Genomic DNA, 24,469 nt, shown 5'->3' on the forward strand with positions numbered 1-24,469 from the left:
GCCCCTCAGGGGATGTGCAGCCCCGGAATTGTGTCGCCGCCCCGCCTGAAGCTGCTTGGGCAGCCGGGTTCTTGGATGACTTCGCCTTCGTACTGTTCATTGCCCAGTCCCATAGAACTTTCTGTCATAGCGACATGTTGTATACCTTTGCTGTTCAACATGGTAGCTATTAGCCACACGTGGCCGTTAAGCATTTGACCTGTAGGCTAATGCACCTGAGAAACTAAATTTTAAATTTTACTTAATTTTTAAGTATAATTAAATTTAAATAACCGCATGTGCCTTGTGGTCACCGTATTAGAAAAGACAGAGTGTAGGATTTTGAAACGAAATTGCTGATTTCTAGTTTTGTGCCAAGTAGTTTTTCTTCGGAGGTGTAGTTAGGAATGACCATTCAGCGCTGGTGATCATATCTGGAGTAAACGTCATCAGACTCACTAAAACTTACGTGTTCTGTGCGTGGTCAGCAAGCCCAGGATGGTTGTCAGGTCCCCTGAACATGTGACTTTGGCTCTGGAGGAATTTTTTTTTTTTTTTTGGTGGGCGGGACAAAGTTGCTGTCACCAGGCTGGAGTGCAGTGGCGGCGATCACAGCTAACTGCAGCCCCGACTTTCTGGGCTCAGGTGATCCTCCTTTCTTAGCCTCCCAAGTGGCTGCGACCACAGGCGTGTACCACCATGCCTGACTAATTTTTTAAATTTGTTGTGAGTACAGGAATCTTAATAGGTTGCCTAAGCTGGGCTTGAACTGCTGGGCTCAAGCGATCTTCCCGCTTTGACCTCCTAAAGTGCTGAGATTACAGGCGTGAGCCACTGTACCTGACCCTTAAAATTTTTTTTTTAGAGACAGGGCCTCTGTCACCTGGCTCGTTGGAGGGCAGTGGTGTGATCATGGCTCACTGCAATCTCCTGGACTCAAATAATCCTCCTCTCTCAACTTCCTGAGCAGCTAGGACTACCGGCATGTGCCACCATGCCCCACTAATTTTTAAGATTTTTTGGTAGAGACAGCATTTGGCAGTGTTGCCCAGGTTGGTCTTGAACTCCAAAAATAATGTCTATTATGCCATTTCTGTCTGGGATGTAGGGATAATATTTCAATTTCAAAGGAAATAAAAATGTTACTGTCAGTTATGTTACTAAAGAAATACATACTGTTGGCCGGGCGCAGTGGTTCACGCCTGTAATTCCAGCACTTTGGGAGGCTGAGGTGGGTAGATCACGAGGTCGGGAGATCGAGACCATCCTGGCTAACACGGTGAAACCCCATCTCTACTGAAAATACAAAAAATTAGTCGGGCGTCGTGGTGGGTGCCTGTCGTCCCAGCTACTTGGGAGGCTGAGGCAGGAGAATGGTATGAACCCGGGAGGTGGAGCTTGCAGTGAGCCGAGATTGTGCCATTGCACTCCAGCCTGTGCAATAGAGCAAGACTTTGTCTCAAAAACAAAAAAACTGTCAGGACAAGATCACTTTTTATTTATTTATTTATTTTTAATTTTTTATTTTTAGACGGAGTCTTGCTCTGTCACCCAGGCTGGAGTGCAGTGGTGCAATCTCAGCTCACTGCAACCTCCACCTTCTGGGTTCAAGCGGTTCTCCTGCCTCAGCCTCCTGAGTAGCTGGGACTACAGGCGCATGCTACCACGCCCAGCTAATTTTTGTATTTTAGTAGAGACAGGATTTCACTATGTTGGTCAGTCTGGTCTCCAACTCCTGACCTTGTGATCTGCCCACCTCAGCCTCCCAAAGTGCTGGGATCACAGGCGTGAACCACTGTGCCTGGCCCACTTTTTCAAGTAGAATTTGGATATTTAACTTTGAGATGATTAAAAATTAAATTTTCATTTAAATCTGTACCTAGAACACTTAGTATGAAATGGTGTTTTTTTTTTTTTTTTTTTGGAGGAGCGTGGGGCCTGTGGCCAATTTTTTTTTTTTTTTTTTTTGGGACACGGAGTCTCGCTCTGTTGTCCAGGCTGGAGTGCAGTGGCACAGTTTTGATTCACTGCAATCTCTGTCTCCCAGATCAAGCAATTCTCCTTCCTTAGCCTCCCGAGTAGCTGGGATTACAGGTATGCGCCACCATTCCTGGCTAATTTCTGTGTTTTTTTGTAATGGTGAGGTTTCACCATGTTGCCCAGGCTGGTCTTGAACTCCTGAGCTAAAGCCATCTACCCACCTTGGCCTCCCAAACCAAAGTGCTGGAATTACTGGCGTGAGCCACCACACCTGGTCCTGGAACTTTTTTTGTTTTTGAAGACAGGGTCTCACTCTGTTGCCTAGACTGGAGTGCAGTGGCGTGATCTTGGCTCACTGCAGCTTCAGCCTCCTGTGCTCGAGATCCTCCCACCTCAGCCTCCCAAGTAGCTGGGACTACAAGCATGCACCACCACAACATTTATGGGTAATGTGACATAAATAAACCACAATAGCATAAGTAAAGTGAGATCTGAAATATTAGCATTATTCTGTGTTAGATTACCACAGTGGAGGTGATTTTATAGTAAAAATTCAATTTTAAGTCAGTTACAATTTGCTTTGTCAACATCTACATTTAGGATTGAAATTGTGGTCATTGCTGTAGAGAATCTGAGGCCAGGCGCGGTGGCTCAAGCCTGTAATCCCAGCACTTTGGGAGGCCGAGATGGGCGGATCACGAGGTCAGGAGATCAAGACCATCCTGGCTAACACGGTGAAACCCCGTCTCTACTAAAAAAAAAAACTAGCCGGGCGAGGTGGCGGGCGCCTGTAGTCCCAGCTACTCGGGAGGCTGAGGCAGGAGAATGGCGTAAACCCGGGAGGCGGAGCTTGCAGTGAGCTGAGATCTGGCCACTGCACTCCAGCCTGGGCGACAGAGCGAGACTCCGTCTCAACAAAAAAAAAAAAAAAAGAGAGAATCTGAAGGACAGAAGTATTGGAGTAAAGAAGCGGCCTTTCAGCTGGATGAGGTGGAGGTTACAGTGAGCTGAGATTGCAACACTGCACTCCAACCTGGGTGACAGTGGGGAGACCCTGTCTCAAAAGAAAAAAAAACAGCCGGGTGCGGTGGCTCAAGCCTGTAATCCCAGCACTTTGGGAGGCCGAGATGGACGGATCACGAGGTCAGGAGATTGAGACCATCCTGGCTAGCCTGGTGAAACCCCGACTCTACTAAAAAAAATACAAAAAACTAGCCGGGCGAGGTGGCGGGCGCTTGTAGTCCCAACTACTTGGAGGCTGAGGCAGGAGAATGGCGTAAACCTGGAGGCAGAGCTGGCAGTGAGCCGAGATCCGGCCACCGCACTCCAGCCTGGGCGACAGAGCGAGACTCCGTCTCAAAAAAAAAAAAAAAAAAAAGAAAAGAAAATAGTCTTCCAAACTGAGAGAGAGAATTGAGGTTAAATTATTGCTACCTGTTCACTTAGAATACCTTTTTTTTTTTTTTTGAGACGAAATCTCTTGTCACCCAGACTGGAGTACAGTGGTCCAGTCTCACCTCACTGCAACCTCTGCCTCCCTGGTTCGAGTGATTCTCCTGTCTCAGCCTTCTGAGTAGCTGGGATTACAGGTGCCCGCCACCGTGCCCAGCTAATTTTCGTATTTTTAGTAGAGATGGGGTTTCACTATATTGTCCAGGCTGGTCTTGAACTCCAGACCTCCAGTGATCCACCTGCCTTGGCCTCCCAACGTGCTGGGATTACAGGCATGAGCCACCATGCCCAGCTGAATACTTTCTTTTTTTTTTTTTTTTGAGACGGAGTCTCGCTCTGTCGCCCAGGCTGCAGTGCAGTGGCCGGATCTCAGCTCACTGCAAGCTCCGCCTCCCGGGTTCACGCCATTCTCCTGCCTCAGCCTCCCGAGTAGCTGGGACTACAGGCGCCCGCCACCTCACCCGGCTAGTTTTTTGTATTTTTAGTAGAGACGGGGTTTCACCGTGTTAGCCAGGATGGTCTCGATCTCCTGACCTTGTGATCCGCCCGTCTCGGCCTCCCAAAGTGCTGGGATTACAGGCTTGAGCCACCGTGCCCGGCCAATACTTTCTTTTTTTAGAAGGTCATGTAAGTCTTGTCAGTGTAATTATGACATGGATTTTTGTTGGCACTTAGAAAAGAAGATAATTTAATAGCTACTGTCCCTTGTTACTTGTCCTTTAAAATACCTTTGCTTTAAAAAAAAATAAACTTGCAAAAGCAGTATACCAGTTTTAAAAATATAATTCTTTTCATTTTAGATGGAAATCATATTACGTAGAATACTTGGGTGACATCTGCCTGAGAGATCGCCAAGAATTACAGGTATCTTTAATTTAAAGATTAACTTTTTCTCCTAAAGAAAACACCGTAATTAAGTTTAGTTGTGATTATGTGGCTCTACCATGCAGAGGAGTTTGTTAAAAGTCCAACTGCTGACTGGGCATGGTGGCTCACGCCTGTAACCCCAGCACTTTGAGAAGGTGAGGCGGGTGGATCACAAGGTCAGGAGTTCGAGACCAGCCTGACCAACATGGTGAAACCCCATCTCTAATAAAAATACAAAAAAAATTAGCTGGGCGTTGTGGCGTGCACCTGTAGTCCCAGCTACTCGGAGACTGAGGCAGGAGAATTGCTTGAACCTGGAAGGCAGAGGTTGCAGTGAGCTGAGATTGCGCCACTGCACTCCAGCCTGGGTAACAGAGCGAGACTTCTTCTCAAAAAAAAAAAAAAAAAAGGTCAGACTGCAAACATTTTATTGCCCCATAATTAATAGGTTTTTTTTTTTTTTTTTTTTTTTTTTTTTTTTTTTTTTTTTTTTTGTTGAGACGGAGTCTCGCTCTGTCGCCCAGGCTGGAGTGCAGTGGCCGGATTCAGCTCACTGCAAGCTCCGCCTCCCGGTTTACGCCATTCTCTCGCCTCAGCCTCCGAGTAGCTGGGACTACAGGCGCCCGCCACCTCACCCGGCTAGTTTTTTGTATTTTTAGTAGAGACGGGGTTTCACCGTGTTAGCCAGGATGGTCTCGATCTCCTGACCTTGTGATCCGCCCGTCTCGGCCTCCCAAAGTGCTGGGATTACAGGCTTGAGCCACCGTGCCCGGCCAATACTTTCTTTTTTTAGAAGGTCATGTAAGTCTTGTCAGTGTAATTATGACATGGATTTTTGTTGGCACTTAGAAAAGAAGATAATTTAATAGCTACTGTCCCTTGTTACTTGTCCTTTAAAATACCTTTGCTTTAAAAAAAAATAAACTTGCAAAAGCAGTATACCAGTTTTAAAAATATAATTCTTTTCATTTTAGATGGAAATCATATTACGTAGAATACTTGGGTGACATCTGCCTGAGAGATCGCCAAGAATTACAGGTATCTTTAATTTAAAGATTAACTTTTTCTCCTAAAGAAAAAACACCGTAATTAAGTTTAGTTGTGATTATGTGGCTCTACCATGCAGAGGAGTTTGTTAAAAGTCCAACTGCTGACTGGGCATGGTGGCTCACGCCTGTAACCCCAGCACTTTGAGAAGGTGAGGCGGGTGGATCACAAGGTCAGGAGTTCGAGACCAGCCTGACCAACATGGTGAAACCCCATCTCTAATAAAAATACAAAAAAAATTAGCTGGGCGTTGTGGCGTGCACCTGTAGTCCCAGCTACTCGGAGACTGAGGCAGGAGAATTGCTTGAACCTGGAAGGCAGAGGTTGCAGTGAGCTGAGATTACGCCACTGCACTCCAGCCTGGGTAACAGAGCGAGACTTCTTCTCAAAAAAAAAAAAAAAAAAGGTCAGACTGCAAACATTTTATTGCCCCATAATTAATAGGGTTTTTTTTTTTTTTTTTTTTTTTTTTTTTTTTTTTTTTTTTTTTGTTGAGACGGAGTCTCGCTCTGTCGCCCAGGCTGGAGTGCAGTGGCCGGATCTCAGCTCACTGCAAGCTCCGCCTCCCGGGTTTACGCCATTCTCTCGCCTCAGCCTCCCGAGTAGCTGGGACTACAGGCGCCCGCCATCTCGCCCGGCTAATTTTTTGTATTTTTTTTAGTAGAGACGGGGTTTCACCGTGTTAGCCAGGATGGTCTCGATCTCCTGACCTCGTGATCTGCCCGTCTCGGCCTCCCAAAGTGCTGGGATTACAGGCTTGAGCCACCGCGCCCGGCCAGGGTTTTTTTTTTTTAATTTTTAGAAATGGGAGCATTTATAGTTAACATATCAACTTAGATATACTGATTTTTTTTTTTTTTAATGGAGTTTCCCTCGTGTTGCCCAGGCTGGAGTGTAATGATGCGATCTTGGCTCACTGCAGCCTCCACCTCCACGGTTCAAGCAATTCTCCTGCCTCTGCCTCCTGAGTAGCTGGGATTACAGGCATGTCCTACGACGCCCAGCTAATTTTGTGTTTTTGGTGGAGACTGGGTTTCTCTATGTTGGTCAGACTGGCCTCAAACTCCTGACCTTAGGTAATCCGCCCGCTTCAGCCTCCCAAAGTGCTGGGATTACAAGTGTGAGCCATCGTGCCTGGCCGATATTTTTATTACATAAAAATGTGACTCTATACTGGGCACAGTGGCTCTTGCTTGTAATCCCAGCATTTTGTAAGGCCAAGGCAGGGGGATCGCTTGAGGCCAGGAGTTTGAAACCAGCCTGAGCAACATAGTAAAACCCTGTTTCTACAAAAAATAAAATTAGGTATGGGGGTGGCGTATGCCTGTAGTCCCAGCTACTCAGGAGGCTGAGGCAGGGGGATCTCTTGAGCCCATGAGTTGGAAGCTACAGTGGGCCATGATCATGTTTTTATATCCCAGACTGGGTGAGAGAGTGATACCATATCTTAGGACTCCATAGTCTTTTAGGCTGGTTACAAATTCTTTTTCCTTTGGTAGACATGTGTCTTGCTATGTTGCTCAGGCTGGTTTGGAACTCCTGGTTTTGAATGATCCTCCAGCCTCAGCCTCCCAAAGTGTGGGGATTATAATAACAGATGTGAGCCACTGAAACAGATGTGAGCCACTGTACGTGGGCCTTTTTTTTTTTTTTTTTTTAGTAGAAGAGCATTTACTTGAATTATTATTATTTTTGGAGACAGAATCTCTGTTACCTAGGTTGAAATGCAGTGGAACGATCTCACTGCAGCCTTGACCTTCCAGGCCCAAGCAGTTGTTCCATGTAGCCAGGACTACAGACGCATGACCACTATGCCTGTCTTATTTTATTTTATTTATTTGTTTATTTTTATTTTTTTTGCGACAGTATCTCACTCTGTTGCCCAGGCTGGAGTGCAGTGGCATGATCTTGGTTCACTGCAACCTCCGCCTCCCTGGTTCAAGTGATTCTCCTGCCTCAGTCTCCCAAGTAGCTGGGATTGCAAGTGTACACCACCATGCCCAGCTAATTTAGTTTTTATTTTTTTATTTTTTCAGATTGAGTCTCGCTCTGTTGCCCAGGCTGGAGTGCAGTGGTGCAATCTCAGCTCACTGCAACCTCCACCTCCCAAGTTCAAGCAGTTCTCCTGCCTCAGCCTCCTGAGTAGCTGGGATTACAGGTGCAAAACCATGCCCAGCTAATTTTTGTATTTTTAGTAGAGACGGGAGTTTCACGTGTTAGCCAGGATGGTCTCGATCTCCTGACCTCGTGATCTGCCTGCCTCGGCCTCCCAAAGTGCTGGGATTACAGGCATAAGCCACCGCACCCGGCCTAATTTTTGTACTTTTAGTAGAGATGGGATTTCACTATGTTGGCTATGCTGGTCTCAATCTCCTGGCCTCAGGTGATCTGGCCACCTCGGTCTCCCAAAGTGCTGGGATTATTTTTTTTTAATGTGTTGTAGAGACATGGTCTCACTAGGTTGTTCAGGTGGGTCTTGACCTCGTGGCCTCAAGGGATCCTCTCATCTCAGCCTCCCAAAATTCTGAGATTATACTTGTGAGCCACCACACCTGGCCCTCAGTCTTTGTTTTAGATTATGGTTCGTTGTTTTTTTCAGACAGATTACCTACTTGAAGTAGACTTTATATTTGCTTTTGTATTTAATCAAGATTTGTTTAAATAAATTATTTACATACTATTAAATCTAAATGCTCTTGCACTTTAAGTTTCTATTAGTTTTAGATTTTTTTTTTTTTTTTTGAGATGGAGTCTCGCTCTGTTGCCAGGCTGCAGTACAGTGGCAGGATCTCGGCTCACTGCAATCTCCCACTCCCTCGTTCAAGTGATTCTCCTGCCTCAGCCTCCCAAGCAGCTGGGGATTACGGGCACATGTCACCATGTGTAGCTAATTTTTGTAATTTTAGTAGAGATGGGGTTTCACCACGTTGGCCAGGATGGTCTTTGATCTCCTGACCTCGTGATCTGCCCGCCTCAGTTTCTGAAAGTGGTGGGATTACAGGCGTGAGCCACCGCACCTGGCCTAGTTTTAGATTTAAATCACTAGTTGATATTGTTCCTTGCAGCTCATCAGATGAGATAGTAGTTGTGTAGAAAAGTTAATGGGTGTTTGCCACAATCTTCTGTGAGTTGAAGTTAGGATTTGTGACTGTTTCGCTTTCTCAACTAGTATTCTCTTTTTGTTTGTATGTAATTGAGTAACATTTTACTGTCTGCGGCTTTTCTTTTTTGAGATAGAGTTTCCCTCGTTTGTGTGTGTGTGTGTGTGTGTGTGTGTGTGTGTGAGACAGAGTTTTGCTTTTATTGCCCAGGCTGGAGTGCAGTGGCGCAATCTCAGCTCACCGTAACCTCCACTTCCTGGGTTCAAGCGTTTCTCCTGCCTTAGCCTCCCGAGTAGCTGGGGTTACAGGTGCCTGTCACACCTTGTCCGCTTAATTTTTTTGTATTTTTAGTGAAGACAGGGTTTCACCATGTTGGCCAGGCTGGTCTCGAACTCCTGACCTCAGGTGATCCACCCATCTCGGCTTCTCAAAGTGCTGGGATTACAGGCATGAGCCACCACACCCGGCTGATGGAGTTTCACTCTTGTCATCCAGGCTGGAGTGCAGTGGTGCAATCTTGGGCTCACTGTAAACTCTGCCTCCCAGTTCAAGTGATTCTCCTGCCTCAGCCTCCCAAGTAGCTGGGATTACAGGTGCATGCCACCACACCTGGCTAATTTTGTATTTTTAATAGAGATGGGGTTTCGCCATGTTGGCCAGGCTAGTCTTAAACTCCTGACCTCAAGTGATCCACCCGCCTCGGCCTCCTACATTGCTGGGATTACAGGCATGAGCCACCACACCCGGCCAGTAGAACTCTTTAAACCTGAAAAATCAGTCAGCTTTGCAGAGTAGAGGATGTTGAAGACCCATGTGTTTTTTTGTTGTTGTTGTTTTTCTTTCTTTACCAACTATGCACCTGTCTTTTAGACACCTAAGAGTAACGTCTGTGAAACAGTGGTCTTCTTTTTCTACATATTATAGCAGGAAGTGTTCCTATTTATGTACTGTCTGTATCAATACTAATGGAGGCATGATAAGCAAAATTTTAAACTTTGGTAGTTAAACCTTTATGTGCCTCCCCTCTGGGCGGCCAGCTGTGGGGATGTGCTTCTCCCTTAAGGACTTTGGGAAGAATAACAAGTTCATTGGAATTTGACTTTCTGACATGGAGCAGATGGCCTTACCCGGTCATGCCAGGCCTTTCATGTGAAGTTACCATTTATCAGCTACTTCTCTCTCTCCAGGGAAGGATTTCCCTTTGATAGGCCTGGGCCAGGAGGATGATGGTGAGATTCCCCATGTGATACCAGAGTTGGAATAGGCTGTAGTGAGATTAGGGCCAGGACTGCCCCATTTTGATTCTTGAACTGTTTCTGTTACTACTTGTCATGGGGAAAAAGTAACACTTTTTTTTTTTTCCTCCCTTAGAAGACAAAAATACTAATGCATTTGAGAAAGCGGTAGTTTTGGGGGGAGGGGGAAAAAGCAGCTGCTTTCCTGATCTGCAACTTGGCTGGATGCTAAGATGTCAGTGGACATGAATAGCCAGGGGTCTGACAGCAATGAAGAGGACTATGACCCAAATTGTGAGGAAGAGGAAGAAGAAGAGGATGAAGACCCTGGGGACATAGAGGACTATTACGTGGGAGTAGCCAGCGATGTGGAGCAGCAGGGGGCTGATGCCTTTGATCCTGAGGAGTACCAGTTCACTTGCTTGACCTACAAGGAATCTGAGGGTGCCCTCAATGAGCACATGACCAGCTTAGCTTCTGTCCTAAAGGTGAGCAGTGTTGTAAACTCCAGTGTAATCCCCCCCAGTTAAATCTAAGGATGAGCTGTTGTTAATTAATGTCTCCTCCAGACTAATTGAATGGCCTTGTAGCTTGAAACCAAATGTATGTCAACATCATTTGGACATTTTGTTACATTTGCTTTGTTTTCTTATATATGCATGTCTAAGGTCCTCAGATTCCCAAATTAGTAAGAATTAGAAAGGAGGGGTGGGACAGATTCAAGAAAGATGTACCATACCAGAAATGTGTAGTAGCAGAATTGCACAACTTTGCACTTGTTTCAGGAAGTGAGTTTTCAAGAATTTTATGAGGTTGATACAATAAGCATCAGAATCACCATCTTCTGTATGATTGTGTTTGAATGACTGATAAATGTCTTGAGAGTATCCAGATCCCTCTGGTTTGCCCTGAATAATCATTGCCTTTGGGCTAATGAGCTCATTTGTTTCATGCACTGATTTTAATATTTTTTTCTTATAGCTTGTATTTCATTGATATAGGGGGTGTTAGTATGGGAATTGTAAAGAATGAACAAAGTTGATTATTCCAGCAAGCATTTTATTTTTTAACACGTAAGCTAAAACATACCTTTGGATGTCTTGCACCTTAGGCCAGTTATTATCCTCACTATTTACATTTTTTATGATCATTTTGACAGTTTCCCAGCAAGCATGTTTCCTTCTCTAACACTGGCCATTATGGGAAATTGGAAATATTTCTCTTACTTTAGTGTTTTTGCTAATCTTTTTTCATGAATTCTTATATGAATTTTGTTTCTGATTAAATTCGAGGTCAAAAGGGCACCTTGGCATCATGTCAACCAAATAAATTGTATTGGTACTTAAACATAAATAACTAAGATGTGCCTTGTATGATTTCTATAAAATTTGCTTTATCTACTAGTTTAGGGATTTTTTTTTTTTCCCCAGATGGTTGGCAAAGGCTAGTATCTTGAATTTAGATACTCAGGTCTTTATTAGCAACTGGCTGGAAGCTGAAAGCTAAGGTTTTTTTTTTTTTTTTTTTTTTTGTGATTCATTTCTAGAAGTGATTGTAGACTTCCGCTCTTGTGCTGAGCAGAAAACTCTGAAGAATGGGGACCTATGGATCCTCTGGGTGTGGGATTTCTGCCCTATGGCTATAGCAAAGCTGCTGGACCCCTGCCTCCAGAGGGCATTTCCCTGATAGAAAACAATAATCGGGTTTTTCTTCCTCACCATGCACACCTCTCCCTTATTGATCAATAGTTTCTTTTGCTTTAGTCATACTGTCAGGTTATATACAATGTTGGTATTTAAAATAAGAAAAGGATGTGTTCATAATGTTAGGTTAGAAAAAATATTAGGAATTATGTAGTGTGTGACTATGCTCTGGACAGTGTCAGTTGACCAAGTTCACAAGGATGTTCCTGTCTATACACAGGAATTCTCAGATTGTCAAGCCCTCTGTGTTGGCTTTTTCTGCCTTGCTAGAGACAGCTGAGGGGCCCAAGCACCTGTCCGTCCGTCCCTCCCTCCCTCCCTCCCTCCCTCCCTCCCTCCCTCCTTCCTTCCTCCCTTCCTTCCTTCCTTTGTTCCTTCCTTCTTTTTTTTTTTTTTTTAATTGTGGTAAAATATATGTAACATAAAATTTACTGTTTTATATTCTTCCTTCTTATGCATGGTCAGCCTCCTGGAAAGCTTTCCCTTCACCACCTCATCTCTTACTGCCCCTTAGGGGTCCTCAGAGTCTAGCTCGTACTTTCTCTGAGTCAGTTTCCTTGAGAGCCCCTAGAGCGCAGTGGCCATGCCTGCCTTTGATCTGTGTCCAAACAGTAGAGCTCGTTTAGTTTTTTAGCTTATGTACTGCAGTCTTCTGACTGCTTTACGTTTTACCTGTTCACACATTTTGGCATGATCTCTCCAACTAGGTTGTCAGTTCTTGGAGAGCAATAACTGTCTTGTACCTTATCTCCTCCATCATTCTTGTCACACAATTTCATCTACAGTAGGTATTGAATAATTGCTTGGATACTTGTGGATTTTGTTTATTATTGGTGATAGTAGCAGCTGCTGCTGTTGGTGTGAGTTAGATTTCCTAGTCCCTGATACATTTTCTTTCCTATTGGAAATGAAGTGAAAGGGCATTGATCTGGCCTTTAAGACTGAGAGGAGTAAGAGCAAAAAGAACTTGGAACAGAGATGAAGGAATAAATAAGAGAAGGAAGAGAGTTGAAACAGTATGAAAGGGTTAAAGAGAAAATGGATCAAAGAGGAAAATAATCCACAAAAATTTAGATGTTGGTAGAAGACAGAGTTTGTTTTTTCCCTTCTACACTTCACTGAGAAACATGTTAACACCATTTACTTTCTGGGGCTGGGCAAAAAAAGGTTGTGGCTCTTTTGGTTGGCTTGACTACACATAAAGGAACTCTGGTGTTTTAAGTGGTTCAGGAACCTGACCAAAGAGACTGGACAGAAAAGCAGCTTGGTCAAGAGTAAAGGAGAAGGAATCATATACAGTTTTTTTTCTTCGAGGCCAGATACAAACTAGGATTGTTTTTATTTATATTTTTTAAATTACATTTTAAATACAAAAATTAGCTGAGCATGGTAGCATGCACCTGTAGTCCCAGCTATTCAGGAGGCTGAGGTGGGAGGATCACTTGGGCCTGGGATCAGAGGTTGCAGTGAGCTGAGATTGCCCCACTATACTCCAGCCTGGACTATAGAACAAGACCTTATCTCAAAACAACAAAAAAATTTTTTTTTGGTAGAGATGGGGTCTTGCTATGTTGCCTAGGTCTTAAACTCCTGGCCTCAAGCCGTCTTCACACCTCAGCCTCCCAAATTCCTTTACAAGCATGAGCCACCACTCCTGGCCTGTTTTTATTTTTGTAATTAATTTTTTTGAGGATGAGAGGGAATAATTTAAGTGCTTAGTTTACCCAATGGTGTTCCGGCTACTCTGGTTCTCTTGTTGCACGTGTCTCTGAAAGTGTGATCAATAGTGATAGTCACCTAGATCACTGCTGATGTCCCATTGCTCATAGTGCTGATTGCACAATTCTGTGGCATATTGAAATATTTAATTTTTTTCACATAATTTAGGTTCTGTGGCTTGTAGAAGAAAGATGTTATGTGTGTATGTAATTGAAAATTATAGTCCTACGAATTCTAGTCTATGAGTAAAAACTATCCAAGTTTGAGGAGTGGCTTAAATTTTTTACTTGATTCTCATGTCTGTGTACTCATTTTGTTGTGTCCGGGCAGTTGCATGTGGATGATTCATAGTATATCATAAAGTTAAGCCTTTTACTGCCATTTGGGATTTGAAGTCTCTTTTTAAAAATTATTTTTAAAAAAATTTTTGGAAATGAGCTCTTGCGGCCGGGCGCTGTGGCTCAAGCCTGTAATCCCAGCACTTTGGGAGGCCGAGACGGGCGGATCACGAGGTCAGGAGATCGAGACCATCCTGGCTAACGCGGTGAAACCCCGTCTCTACTAAAAATACAAAAAACTAGCCGGGCGAGGTGGCGGGCGCCTGTAGTCCCAGCTACTCAGGAGGTTGAGGCAGGAGAATGGCATGAACCCGGGAGGCGGAGCTTGCAGTGAGCTGAGATCCGGCCACTGCACTGCACTCCAGCCTGAGCGACAGAGCGAGACTCCGTCTCAACAAAACAAAACAAAACAAAACAAACAAACAAAAAAAGAAATGAGCTCTTGCCCTATCTCACAGCTGGAGTGCAGTAGCATGATCACAGCTCACTGTACCCTCAAACTCCTGAGTTCAAGCTATCCTCCCATCTCAGCCTTCCAAATAGCTGAGGCTATAGGTACGTGCAGCTAATTAACAGAAAATTTATTTTGGCTGGGCGTGGTGGCTTAACGCCTGTAATCCCAACACTTAGGGAGGCCAAGGCGGGGTGGATCACGAGGTCAGGAGATCAAGATCATCCTGGCTAACACGGTGAAACCCCGTCTCTGCTAAAAACACAAACAAAAAATTAGCCGGGTGTGGTGACACCATGGTCCCAGCTACTTGGGAAGCTGAGGCAGGAGAATGGTGTGAACCCAGGGAGGCGGAGGTTGCAGTGAGGCGAGATTGCACCACTGCACTCTACCCTGGGCGACAGAGCGAGACTCCATCTCAAAAAATAAAGAAAAAATTTTTAAGTGGACTCAAAAAGCTGCAAAAAAATTTTTTTTTAAAGATACAGAATCTCACTGTGTTGCCCAGGCTGATCTCAAACTCCTGGCCTCAAGTGATCCTCCTGCCTCAGCCTCCTGAGTTAGCTGGGTAAAATGTCTTAAATAGAAAAACCACAATTTTCAGCCGGGCTCGGTGGCTCACACCTGTAATCCCAGTACTTTGGGAGGCCAAAGCGGGTGGATCACGAGGTCAGGAGAGCCCTGGCTAACACAGTGAAACCCCCTCTCTACTAAAAATACAAAAAATTAGCCGAGCATGGTGGCAGGTGCTTGTATGTAGTCCTAGCTACTCAGGAGGCTGAGGCAGGAGAATGGCGTGAACCCGGGAGGTGGGGCTTGCAGTGAGCTGAGATCGCGCCACTGCACTCCAGCTTGGGCGACACAGCAAGACCCTGTCTCAAAAAAAAAAAAAAGAAAAAAATCACAATTGTCTGGGACACTGGACTTCTAGTTTAATGAGGGCCTTGATGTCAGAGGGTAACTTCCTGTATGTGTTCTGGGACCAGTCTATGAGTAAAGTCATTGAGAGAGGAAGGTGCCCAGAAAATCAGTTCAAGGGCTCAGGATAGAGAACAGAGAAAATACTTATCTGTTACTGAGATAGGGAAACTTGGTATTCAAATAGTGGCAAAACAGAAGCATTATATGAGAATGAACTATCCTACATAAATAACAAATGGAATAGTCAAATGAGATTAAATGATTGCCAAGTGAGGTGTTGTGTTGTAGGAGGAGGGGATCTCTGGGGAATAAGTATTTTTCGTGATCATGTATGAGTCTTTAAAGAAAACAAAGTTACCTTTTTCTACACTATATTTTTATATGAGACTTATACAAAGATTATTTTATTGTCTTTATAGATGAAAGAGGTCCTTCTTGTAACCATAAGCATTTTTATTACAAAATGTACAGTAGTTAGCCAGTAATTTTTTTCAGTTATTCAGTGAGTCCTTTTAATTACCATTCCATGGAACTCTTGAGATATTTGCTGACAAGCTGCTCAGGAAGAGGCTCAGCCTTGGTAGAGCCCCAGACAAAGCCCAGGCAGGATCATGACTGTGGAGCTGGCTTTGGTTTGTGATGGGTCAAGAGTCTCTTTCTCCTTGTGCCCTCATCTTAGCATCATGTTAAGGGTATGGGCAGGAGAAGTGCATATTGTTCAGGAACCCACCCCATTGCTTCAGGAGGGGAAAGAAATAGGCCACTTTGAACTAGATCTAGTCCAGGAGGTGTAGTGAGCTACCTGAGCTTTGTGTTGAGGCCAGAGGACCTTGAAGGTGGTGTAGAAGGGCAATGCAGGTTACAGAAGTCCTGGCTCCATAGGGCAATGGGCATGGGAGTGGGAGGGTTATCTTCTGGGCTGGAATGAGGGTCAAAGATGTATAGGTAGAAAGGAGGATTATGATTGTAGTCTCAAGCATCTTTACTGTTGGAGGAAAGGAATAGGTTTTGTAACCTATAGGAATAGGTTTTTATAGGATTTTTTTTTTTTTTTTTGAGACAGCATCTCACTCTGGCACTCAGGTTGGAGTACAGTGGCACGATGTTGGCTCACTGCAGCCTCCACCTCCCAGGCTCAAACAATCCTCCTACTTCAGCCTCCCAAATAGCGGGGACCACAGGTGCACACCGCATGCCCGGCTAATTTTTGTTTTTTCTTTTTCTTTTTTTGTATTTTTGGTAGAGATGGGGTTTCGCCATGTTGCCCAGGCTGGTCTCAAACTCCAGAGTTCAAATGATCTACCGACTTTAGCCTCCCAAAGTGCTGGGGTTACAGGCGTGAGCCACCGCACCTGGCCTAGGATTTTAAATAGGTATTTAAATAGGTTTTTAAAACTTACTCAGCGCATGTGTGGCATAGTGAACTATATTGCTCACTTTTTTTTCTTTTTTTTAGCTGAGAGGGACTCTCGCTCTGTCCCCCAGGCTGGAGTGCAGTGGCGCAATCTCGGCTCACTGCAAGCTCTGCCTACTGGGTTCACGCCATTCTCCTGTGGCCTCCCGAGTAGCTAGGACTACCGGCGGTCCGCCACCATGCCCGGCTAAATTTTTTGTATTTTTAGTAGAGACGGGATTTCACCTTGTTAGCCAGGATGGTCTTGATCTCCTGACCTCGTGATCCGCCCGCCTCGGCCTCCCAACTTGCTGGGATTACAGGTGTGAGCCACTGCGCCTGGCCCTGTTGCTCACTTTTTAAGCCTGTTTCCCAGATAGGATTGAAGAAATATGCCAATTATTACAAGTGTTTTTACTACATTTATGAATTGCTTTGTGAATTGCTGTGTCAACTGCAGTAAAGCTGTGAAAATATTTCCTAGAACACTCTATTCTGCCATACTCTTTTGTGAATTTGTTTTAAAATCTAGTGTTTGCTCTTTAGCAAAATGTGACTGGAAAATCTAAGATTCTGCTGTGGACAATTTTTCCCCTTTGTGGATGAATAGTAATGAGTTGTCAGGGCTTCTGACTCTTAAGTGCCTAAGTCTGTATAGTCCTGTGTTCAAAACAACCTGGCTTTTTTGCCCTTTTCACTTGTAACATGATCAATTGGTGTTCATAACAACAAAATACCTTATTTTAGCCATTTTCTTAATTGGTACTAAATACTTACATAATGCCAAGTTAAAAGATAACAAGTATCTGGTGAAAACTTTAATTATTAAATCGATTTTCTTTTATTCTGATATAGCTGAATTTTAAGATCATTCTATTTTTATTTACTTACAGTCATTAATTGACCAATAATCGTTTTTGTTGTTGTTGTTGTTGTTATTGTTGCTACTACTCATGGGAAAGTATCTTCAAGCTGGGCCTGGTTACACTGAATGTTTGTGTGCTGAGCAGCCCTCTGATTTCTATTTTTGTGATCTGATGTGAGCTCTTCGCATGCCTCTATCTAAGTAGAACTTAGGTTAAATTCCTGCATTTCAAATAGCTGGCCGTTAATAGGTTCGTTAACATATTTCACAGTGTTTTAGTCTGGAAGTCTGAGGTGTGTTTACTGATGTGTAAATTCATTTTTAAAAGGCAATGAGAAATGTCCAGAGTGACATTGAGAATGGCCTAAATAAAAATGGTGCAAGTTGTCCTTGTCTTGCCAGCTTAGAAAGGTTATTGTCATCGCTGTGTACCTGATACCATACAAAACATGCTCATCAGCTTCCACAAAAGAAGCTCTTTATCAGATTCAAGGCCAGCTTTCATTCTAGTCTTTTTGTTTGCTTTCTCTCTACCTCAGGAACCATGGAAGTCATATGTAATCAAGGGATGATACGGTATTTGTGTTTGTTATTTTTTTTTGACATTTATATTTTAATCTTGAGTTTATAAATTTTTTTTGTCAAGTTGTTACTATAATATTTAAGAAAATAGTATCATTCATGTTTTCATTAACCTAAAATAAGTTTTCTTCCTTGCTTATCATCCTTTAGTTCTTGTCCATATTCATACGTAGCATTACTGTTCAGCAATTCATTCAACCAATATTGGATATTTATTGAGAACCTACTACGCTTCCTGTTATGTTCCTATGCCAGGCACATAACAGGAAAAATAACTGAACAAAGCAGATAAAAATCTCTGCCCTGGTAGACATTGCATTATAATAATCAGTAGGTACATGTATTTTATGCGTTCTGTTTTTTTATGTATATTTCAAACATTTCCCCGTTTTTACTTTGTTCTCATAAATACTTTAAATGGCTGTGTAGCATGCCATCTTGTTTTTGAACCGTAATTTGCTTAAGCTTTCTCCGTTGGGCATTTAAGTGAGTACCTATGTATTACAGTTGTTGAGGGACTGGTTACATTGTTGTGAATGTCTTTATGGATATGACTTTTGTGTCTGATGGGCCTTGTCCAGAGTCTGGGCTAGTTGTCAGATGATTGGGTTCCAGTCCCATTTTTTCCATTTAATATAATATCATCTCAGATAAGTCCCTCAGCATCTCTATGCTTGAATTTCCTCATCTGTAAAATAATGATAACACCTCCTTCACAACATTAAATGTGATGATAATGCAGATAAAGTGCCTGGAACGTGAATGTTCAAACCGATTTTGCTTGGTCATGGTAGAAGTGGGGTAAAAGCGGAGGGATGGGAATATTTCTTGTCTTGGTTCCTTAAAACACATTCTCAGGGTTGTGTGTCTTGAATCATAGGGTAGGAGGCTACACATGGAGGATGGTTCTGGGCAATATATTGCTGACTGGTGCCTCTGAGTGTGCATATGATATTGGGTCATATACTTTGGATTATTTTACCTTCCCCTAGAGCCTCTGGTTCCCTTCTCCTGGGGCCCACCAAAAGAAAAGTAAAAATAACACAAAATGAACTTTGAATTGGAGCCAGGAAAAAGATACAGGGAAATAATAGCTTGTCTGTACCTGTATTTGTGGTTGACTACAATGTTTGGTCTTATGCCTATGTTAATAGCACTACTTAGTGTTCACTTGTTTTGGGGGTTCTTGTTCTTGAGATACCTCCCTACTTTAATTTTGCCTTGCTCCAATCTAATTATTTATATATTTATTTATTTATTGCTTTTTCTTTGCCCTTGCTGCTCTAGGAAAAATTTGAAGGATTAGATTTGTCTTCCCCAAAGAGGGAAGAATTATAGGAAAGATTTGAAAAAGGTGCAGAATGAGGAGCATTTTGCTCCTCCTGAAATGTATCTGCCCTCTAACTTTATTTCTTAAACTGACATGAACTGTCAAAACATGAAGTTCCTTTTCTATCACAAATCTTTATAAACATTAATGATTTCCACCGGACACAGTGGCTCACGCCTGTATTCCCAGTACTTTGGGAGGCAAGGCAGGTGGATCACCTGAGGTCAGGAGCTCAAGACCAGCCTAGCCAACATGATGAAACCCCATCTCTACTAAAAATACAGAAATTAGCTGGGCATGGTGGTGCATGCCTGTAGTTCCAGCTACTTGGGAGGCTGAGGCACGAGAATCGCTTGAACTTGGGAAGCGGAGATTGCAGTGAGCTGAGATCGCCACCACTGCACTCCAGCCTCGGCAACAGAGTGAGACTCTGTCTCAGAAAAACAAAAACAGACCAGGCGCGGTGGCTCACGCCTGTAATCCCAGTACTTTGAGAGGCCAAGGCGAGCGGATCACGAGGTCAGGTGATTGAGACCGTCTGGCTAACACGGTGAAACCCCATCTCTACTAAAAATACAAAAAATTAGCTGGGCATGGTGGCGGGCGCCTATAGTCCCAGCTACTCAGGAGGCTGAGGCAGGAGAATGGCATGAACCCGGGAGGCGGAGCTTGCAGTGAGCCAAGGTGGCACCACTGCACTCCAGTCTGGGCAACAGAGTGAGACTCCGTCTCAAAAAAACCATGAATGATTTCACAGTAATGACCATGTTATTGACCATAAATAGAGAAAAATACAGGCAGGATGAGCAAGAGGTTTGTTTGGAGATTTTAACAGGAAAACAGAGCTGTTCTTATAATTGTGAAGAAAGTGTGGTCTCTATTTGGAAAAGTTGTTCTCTTTGACTAGCAGTTTCTTTGCCTGGTCAGCTCTACCTGCTGTCATGTCTTTTATTCCTTATTTTAGGCCGGTAACAGTCTCTTCAATTCTGTCGCCATCCTTTCCAGAAGTCTGTAGATAACCTTACCTCTTTTTACAAGAAATCTTTCTAATGCCGTCAAGCTTGGTTTCCTGGATTCTCTATCTTACTTGTTAGTACCACCATCCATCAACCTGGAAATAGAGGATTGATCCTCTACCCCTTGTTTACGTGAATCCCTCCCTGATCCCCAGTCTGTCACTCTTGCCTCTGTACCACTATACTTGTTTCTTGGTGTGTACTTACAATGTTTGCCAATTAGTTGTAAGCTAGGATGTAAACTCTTTGAGATAGAGGTCCATATTTTTTCTTTGCGTAACAGCACATAGCGGAAATGCCTGGTTATGTTATGTTCTCAGTAAGTGTTGCTTTTTAATGTGTCTAAGCCCAGGCCAATAAATGCACAGTTGAAAATTTAACTCCAGGCCGGGCGCGGTGGCTCAAGCCTGTAATCCCAGCACTTTGGGAGGCCAAGACGGGCGGATCACGAGGTCAGGAGATCGAGACCATCCTGGCTAACACGGTGAAACCCCGTCTCTACTAAAAAAAATACAAAAAACTAGCCGGGTGAGGTGGCGCAAGCCTGTAGTCCCAGCTACTGGGGAGGCTGAGGCAGGAGAATGGCATGAACCCGGGAGGCGGAGCTTGCAGTGAGCTGAGATCCGGCCACTGCACTCCAGCCTGGGCAACAGAGCGAGACTCCGTCTCAAAAAAAAAAAAAAGAAAATTTAACTCCAAACCTCTACTTCTGTGTGCTCCAGTTTGTAAACAGAAGACATTCTCTTCAAAGTACTTTTTCATGAAGCCAGCTGACCTCCAAATAAAGGTGGTATAAACCTGGCTGGGTGCGGTGACTCACGCCTGTAATCCCAGCACTTTGGGCGGCCGAGGTGGGTGGATCATGAGATCAGGAGAGTGAGACCATCCTGGCCAACACAGTGAAACGCCATCTCTACTAAAAATACAAAAAATTAGCCAGGCGTGATGGCGGGTGCCTGTAATCCCATCTACTTGGGAGGCTGAGGCAGGAGAATCGCTTGAATCCGGGAGGCGGAGGTTGCAGTGAGCTGAGGTCATACCACTGCACTTCAGCCTGGGCAACAGAGTGAGACTCTTTCTCAAAAAAAAAAAAAAAGATGGTATAAACCTAACAGATATATGATTCTGAGCTTATGGTATATATCAGAATTAGTTTTAGCAATTCTCATACAGAAACCTGAATACACTGTAATGAAACAGTCTAGGCACAGTGGCTCACACCTGTAATCCCAGCACTTTGGGAGGCCGAGGTAGGCGGATCACTTGAGGTCAGGAGTTTGAGACCATCCTGGCCAACATGGTGAACCCTGTCTCTACACAAATATAAAAATAAGCTGGGCATGATGGTGGGCACCTGTAATCGCAGCTACTTGGGAGGCTGAGGCAGGAGAATCGCTTGAACCTGGGAGGCGGAGGTTGCAAGGTTGCAGTGAGCTGAGATCATGCCACTGCGCTCCATTCTGGATGACAGAGAGAGACTCCATCTCAAAAACAAACAAAAATACATATATATATATATATAAAAAATGAAACAGAATCTCTCAAGGGGCTAGGCCAAGGCATTTTACATTAGATTTGCATGGAAGTGCAGGAAAATTGTAAAATGGTTTGGGTTATTCAAGTGAGGAGGGAGGAGTACTTGCTTTCTTTTGACTGCTGAAAGGATGTGTCCATCATTTGGAGTGTACTGGTTTTGTAACCGTAGAAGTAGGATATAAATTGCTCAGCTATACTTGCAAGTTGGATAGGCTTCCCATAGTCTTTTTGATGTCTGAATATAACTTTATATTTCATTGATTTTCAAGAGGAGGTCTAGCCCCTGGGGTGGGGGCTATCTTCTTTTCTCCTGGCCCCACCATCAGCACTGGTCCTCTGCGAGGTTTTATATTTGAAAGCCCCCCTGCCTTCTTCCTTGGACCTCGGCAAAGCTAAGAGGAAGAAACAGCACAACTCAGTTTGAGCTTAGGAGTGGTTTTGGCAAGACTCCTGTCCTCACTCCTTCCTAATCTTCTCAAAAGAGGCTTCAGGTGACTTGGAAACTACTGGACAAATTCCATTCTTTTTTTTAATGTTTTTTTCATATTTTTCCTTTCTCTCCTAACTGTCAGAACATATGAACATTCTAACTTATTTTCATGTGTGTACAAACCAACGTTTTAGTGTTTCCACTGTGCAAAGTCCTACTATATTTTATGATCTTGTTTAAAAGAGAAGTTTATTTAGCAATAATTATAAACAAATGAATATTCTTTAGTGAAAAAAAGATAAAAGTGGGTTCTATGCCCTTTTTGATGATGAAAAACGGGGGTTCACCATGTTGACCAGGCTGTCCTTTTTGATGATGCAGAGATGACTAATAGTATCTCTAATCTTAAATACAATGTGAATTTTATGATACTGTAGTAGAATACACCAAATTTTCTTTTGCAAATTTATTAACACTGCTACTTCAAGATGATTGGCTGCACATGCCTTTGCCCCAACCCTGCTTCTTCTGTTTGTTTTGGTATTCAAATGTCTGTTTAGTTTTATTTGCAATAGCCAAAAACTGGAAGCAACTCAGTATGTGAGTTGCTGAAACAGATGAATAAACAAACAGTGGCATACCCATAGAACTGCATACTTCTCAGCTAAAAGAATGAGCTACTTATGTAAGCATCATTGATAAAACTCAAAAAAAAAAAAAAAATGCCACATGAAGAAACCCAAAGGGGAGAGACAAAACCTTTATATGTCAGTCATATAAAATTCTAGAAAATGCAAACTAATCCATCATAAAGTAAATCAACAGTTGTCTGGAGGACCAAAGAAGCAGGAGGAGAGAGATTATTAAAGGAGATAAAGTAAATTTGGGAGTTCCCTTCCATTTTTAAATACCATGAAAATGAAAGTAAAGGCACATGTAAATTAATATTAACAAACAGAGTGGGTTGGAGTGGGGTGTTGTATGGGGACATCATTGCAAAATGTGAGCCAGTTTGTCCAAATTTTGAAAAGACCATGGACTCTGAAATGACTGATGAATGCTGGAAGAGATAAGTGTGCTGCAAATGGGGGGATTAATAAAAAAGCTGTATATAGACTAGTCATCCTTGTTCCCACTGGGTCTTTAGAAAAAAAAAAAACCTACATAAAAACAGAAGAAACGTATTTTAGACAGAGTGTTGCTCGTCCCCCAGGCTGGAGTGCAGTGGCGTGATCTCAGCTCACTGCAACCTCTGCTTTCCAGGTTCAAGCAATTCTCCTGCCTCAGCCTCCTGAGTAGCTGGGACTACAGGCATGCTCCACCACACCTGGCTGATTTTTGTATTTTTAGTAGAGATGGGGTTTCACCATGTTGGCCAGGCTGGTCTTGACCTCCGGACCTCAGGTGACCCGCCTGCCTCTGCCTCCCAAAGTGCTGGGATTACAGGGGCGCCTGGCCAAAACCCTTATTTTTAAGAAATGAGATAAACTGGAGAGGACCCTTAGAGTGTGAGATTTGGCTGATCTCATCATCTGGGGGCCCTTGAGTCTGGAGTAATAGCTGTCTCTCATCGATCACCCTAAAATGACAGGTTCTGTTTGTGTACACAGAGCTTAGGATTCATTTTCCTGACCCCTCTTCCCTTTAAAAATTTGAAGTAATAATCAGCCGGGCACAGTGACTCACACCTGTAATCCCAGCACTTTGAGAGGCCGAGGCGGGCGAATCATGAGGTCAGGAGATCAAGACCATCCTGGCTAACACGGTGAAACCCCGTCTCTACTAAAAATACAAAAAAATTGGGCGTGGTGGCGGGCTTCTGTAGTCCCAGCTACTGGGGAGGCTGAGGCAGGAGAATGGCGTGAACCTGGGAGGTGGAGCTTGCAGTGAGCCGAGGTTGTGCTACTGTGCTCCAGCCTGATTGACAGAGACTCCATCTCAAACAAAAATTTTTTTTTGAAGTAATAGTCACATAACCTAAAACTAACATTTGAAGTATACAATTCAGTGGCATTTAGTACATTCACAATGTTATGCAACCATCGTCTTCATCTTGTTCCAGAACATTTCATTACCTCAAAAAGAAACCCAGGCTGGACGCAGTGGCTCACGCCTGTAATCCCCGCACTATGGGAGGCCGAGGCAGGCATTAGAGACCAGCTTGGCCAACATGGTGAAACCCCGTCTCTACTAAAAATACAAAAAATTCGCCAGGCATGGTGGCGGGCACCTGTAGTCCCACCTACTCTGGAGGCTGAGGCAGGAGAATAGTGTGAACCCGGGAGGCGGAGCTTGCCATGAGCCGAGATTGTGCCACTGCACTCCAGCCTGGGTGACAGAGTGAGACTTCATCTCAAAGAAAAAAAAAATAGCTGGATGTGGTGGCACACATCTGTAATCCCAGCTACTCGGGAGGCTGAGGCAGGAGAATCGCTTGAACCCGCGAGGTAGAGGTTGTGGTAAGCTGAGATTTAAAAAAAATAGAAAGAGACAGTGCACAAGTGAGCCAAGTCCGGATGCAGTG

The 24,469-nt window shown here is 43.8% G+C and overlaps 1 protein-coding gene across 9 annotated transcripts in view; it reads left to right on the forward strand.

The window, feature by feature from the left end:
- The window catches only part of ARIH2 (ariadne RBR E3 ubiquitin protein ligase 2), a 70,320-nt gene that overhangs the window by 589 nt on the left and 45,262 nt on the right, over positions 1-24,469 (forward strand). For 6 of the 9 annotated variants that reach the window (XM_033206720.1, XM_033206744.1, XM_033206681.1 and 3 more), the window contains exons 2-3: positions 4,212-4,275; positions 9,798-10,149. Coding sequence is in view for 5 of the 9 variants with exons in the window: in XM_033206681.1 (XP_033062572.1) it covers positions 9,895-10,149 (255 nt within the window). In the remaining 4 variants the exon portion in view is untranslated. Of the gene's footprint in view, positions 1-4,211; positions 4,276-5,252; positions 5,317-9,797; positions 10,150-24,469 lie in introns of all 9 variants that reach the window. The other 3 variants (XM_033206689.1, XM_033206728.1, XM_033206737.1) reach the window with 3 other exon arrangements.

This window comes from Trachypithecus francoisi, unplaced genomic scaffold, assembly GCF_009764315.1.
Source record: "Trachypithecus francoisi isolate TF-2019V2 unplaced genomic scaffold, Tfra_2.0 Lachesis_group0, whole genome shotgun sequence".
Taxonomy (NCBI): Eukaryota; Metazoa; Chordata; class Mammalia; order Primates; family Cercopithecidae; genus Trachypithecus; species Trachypithecus francoisi.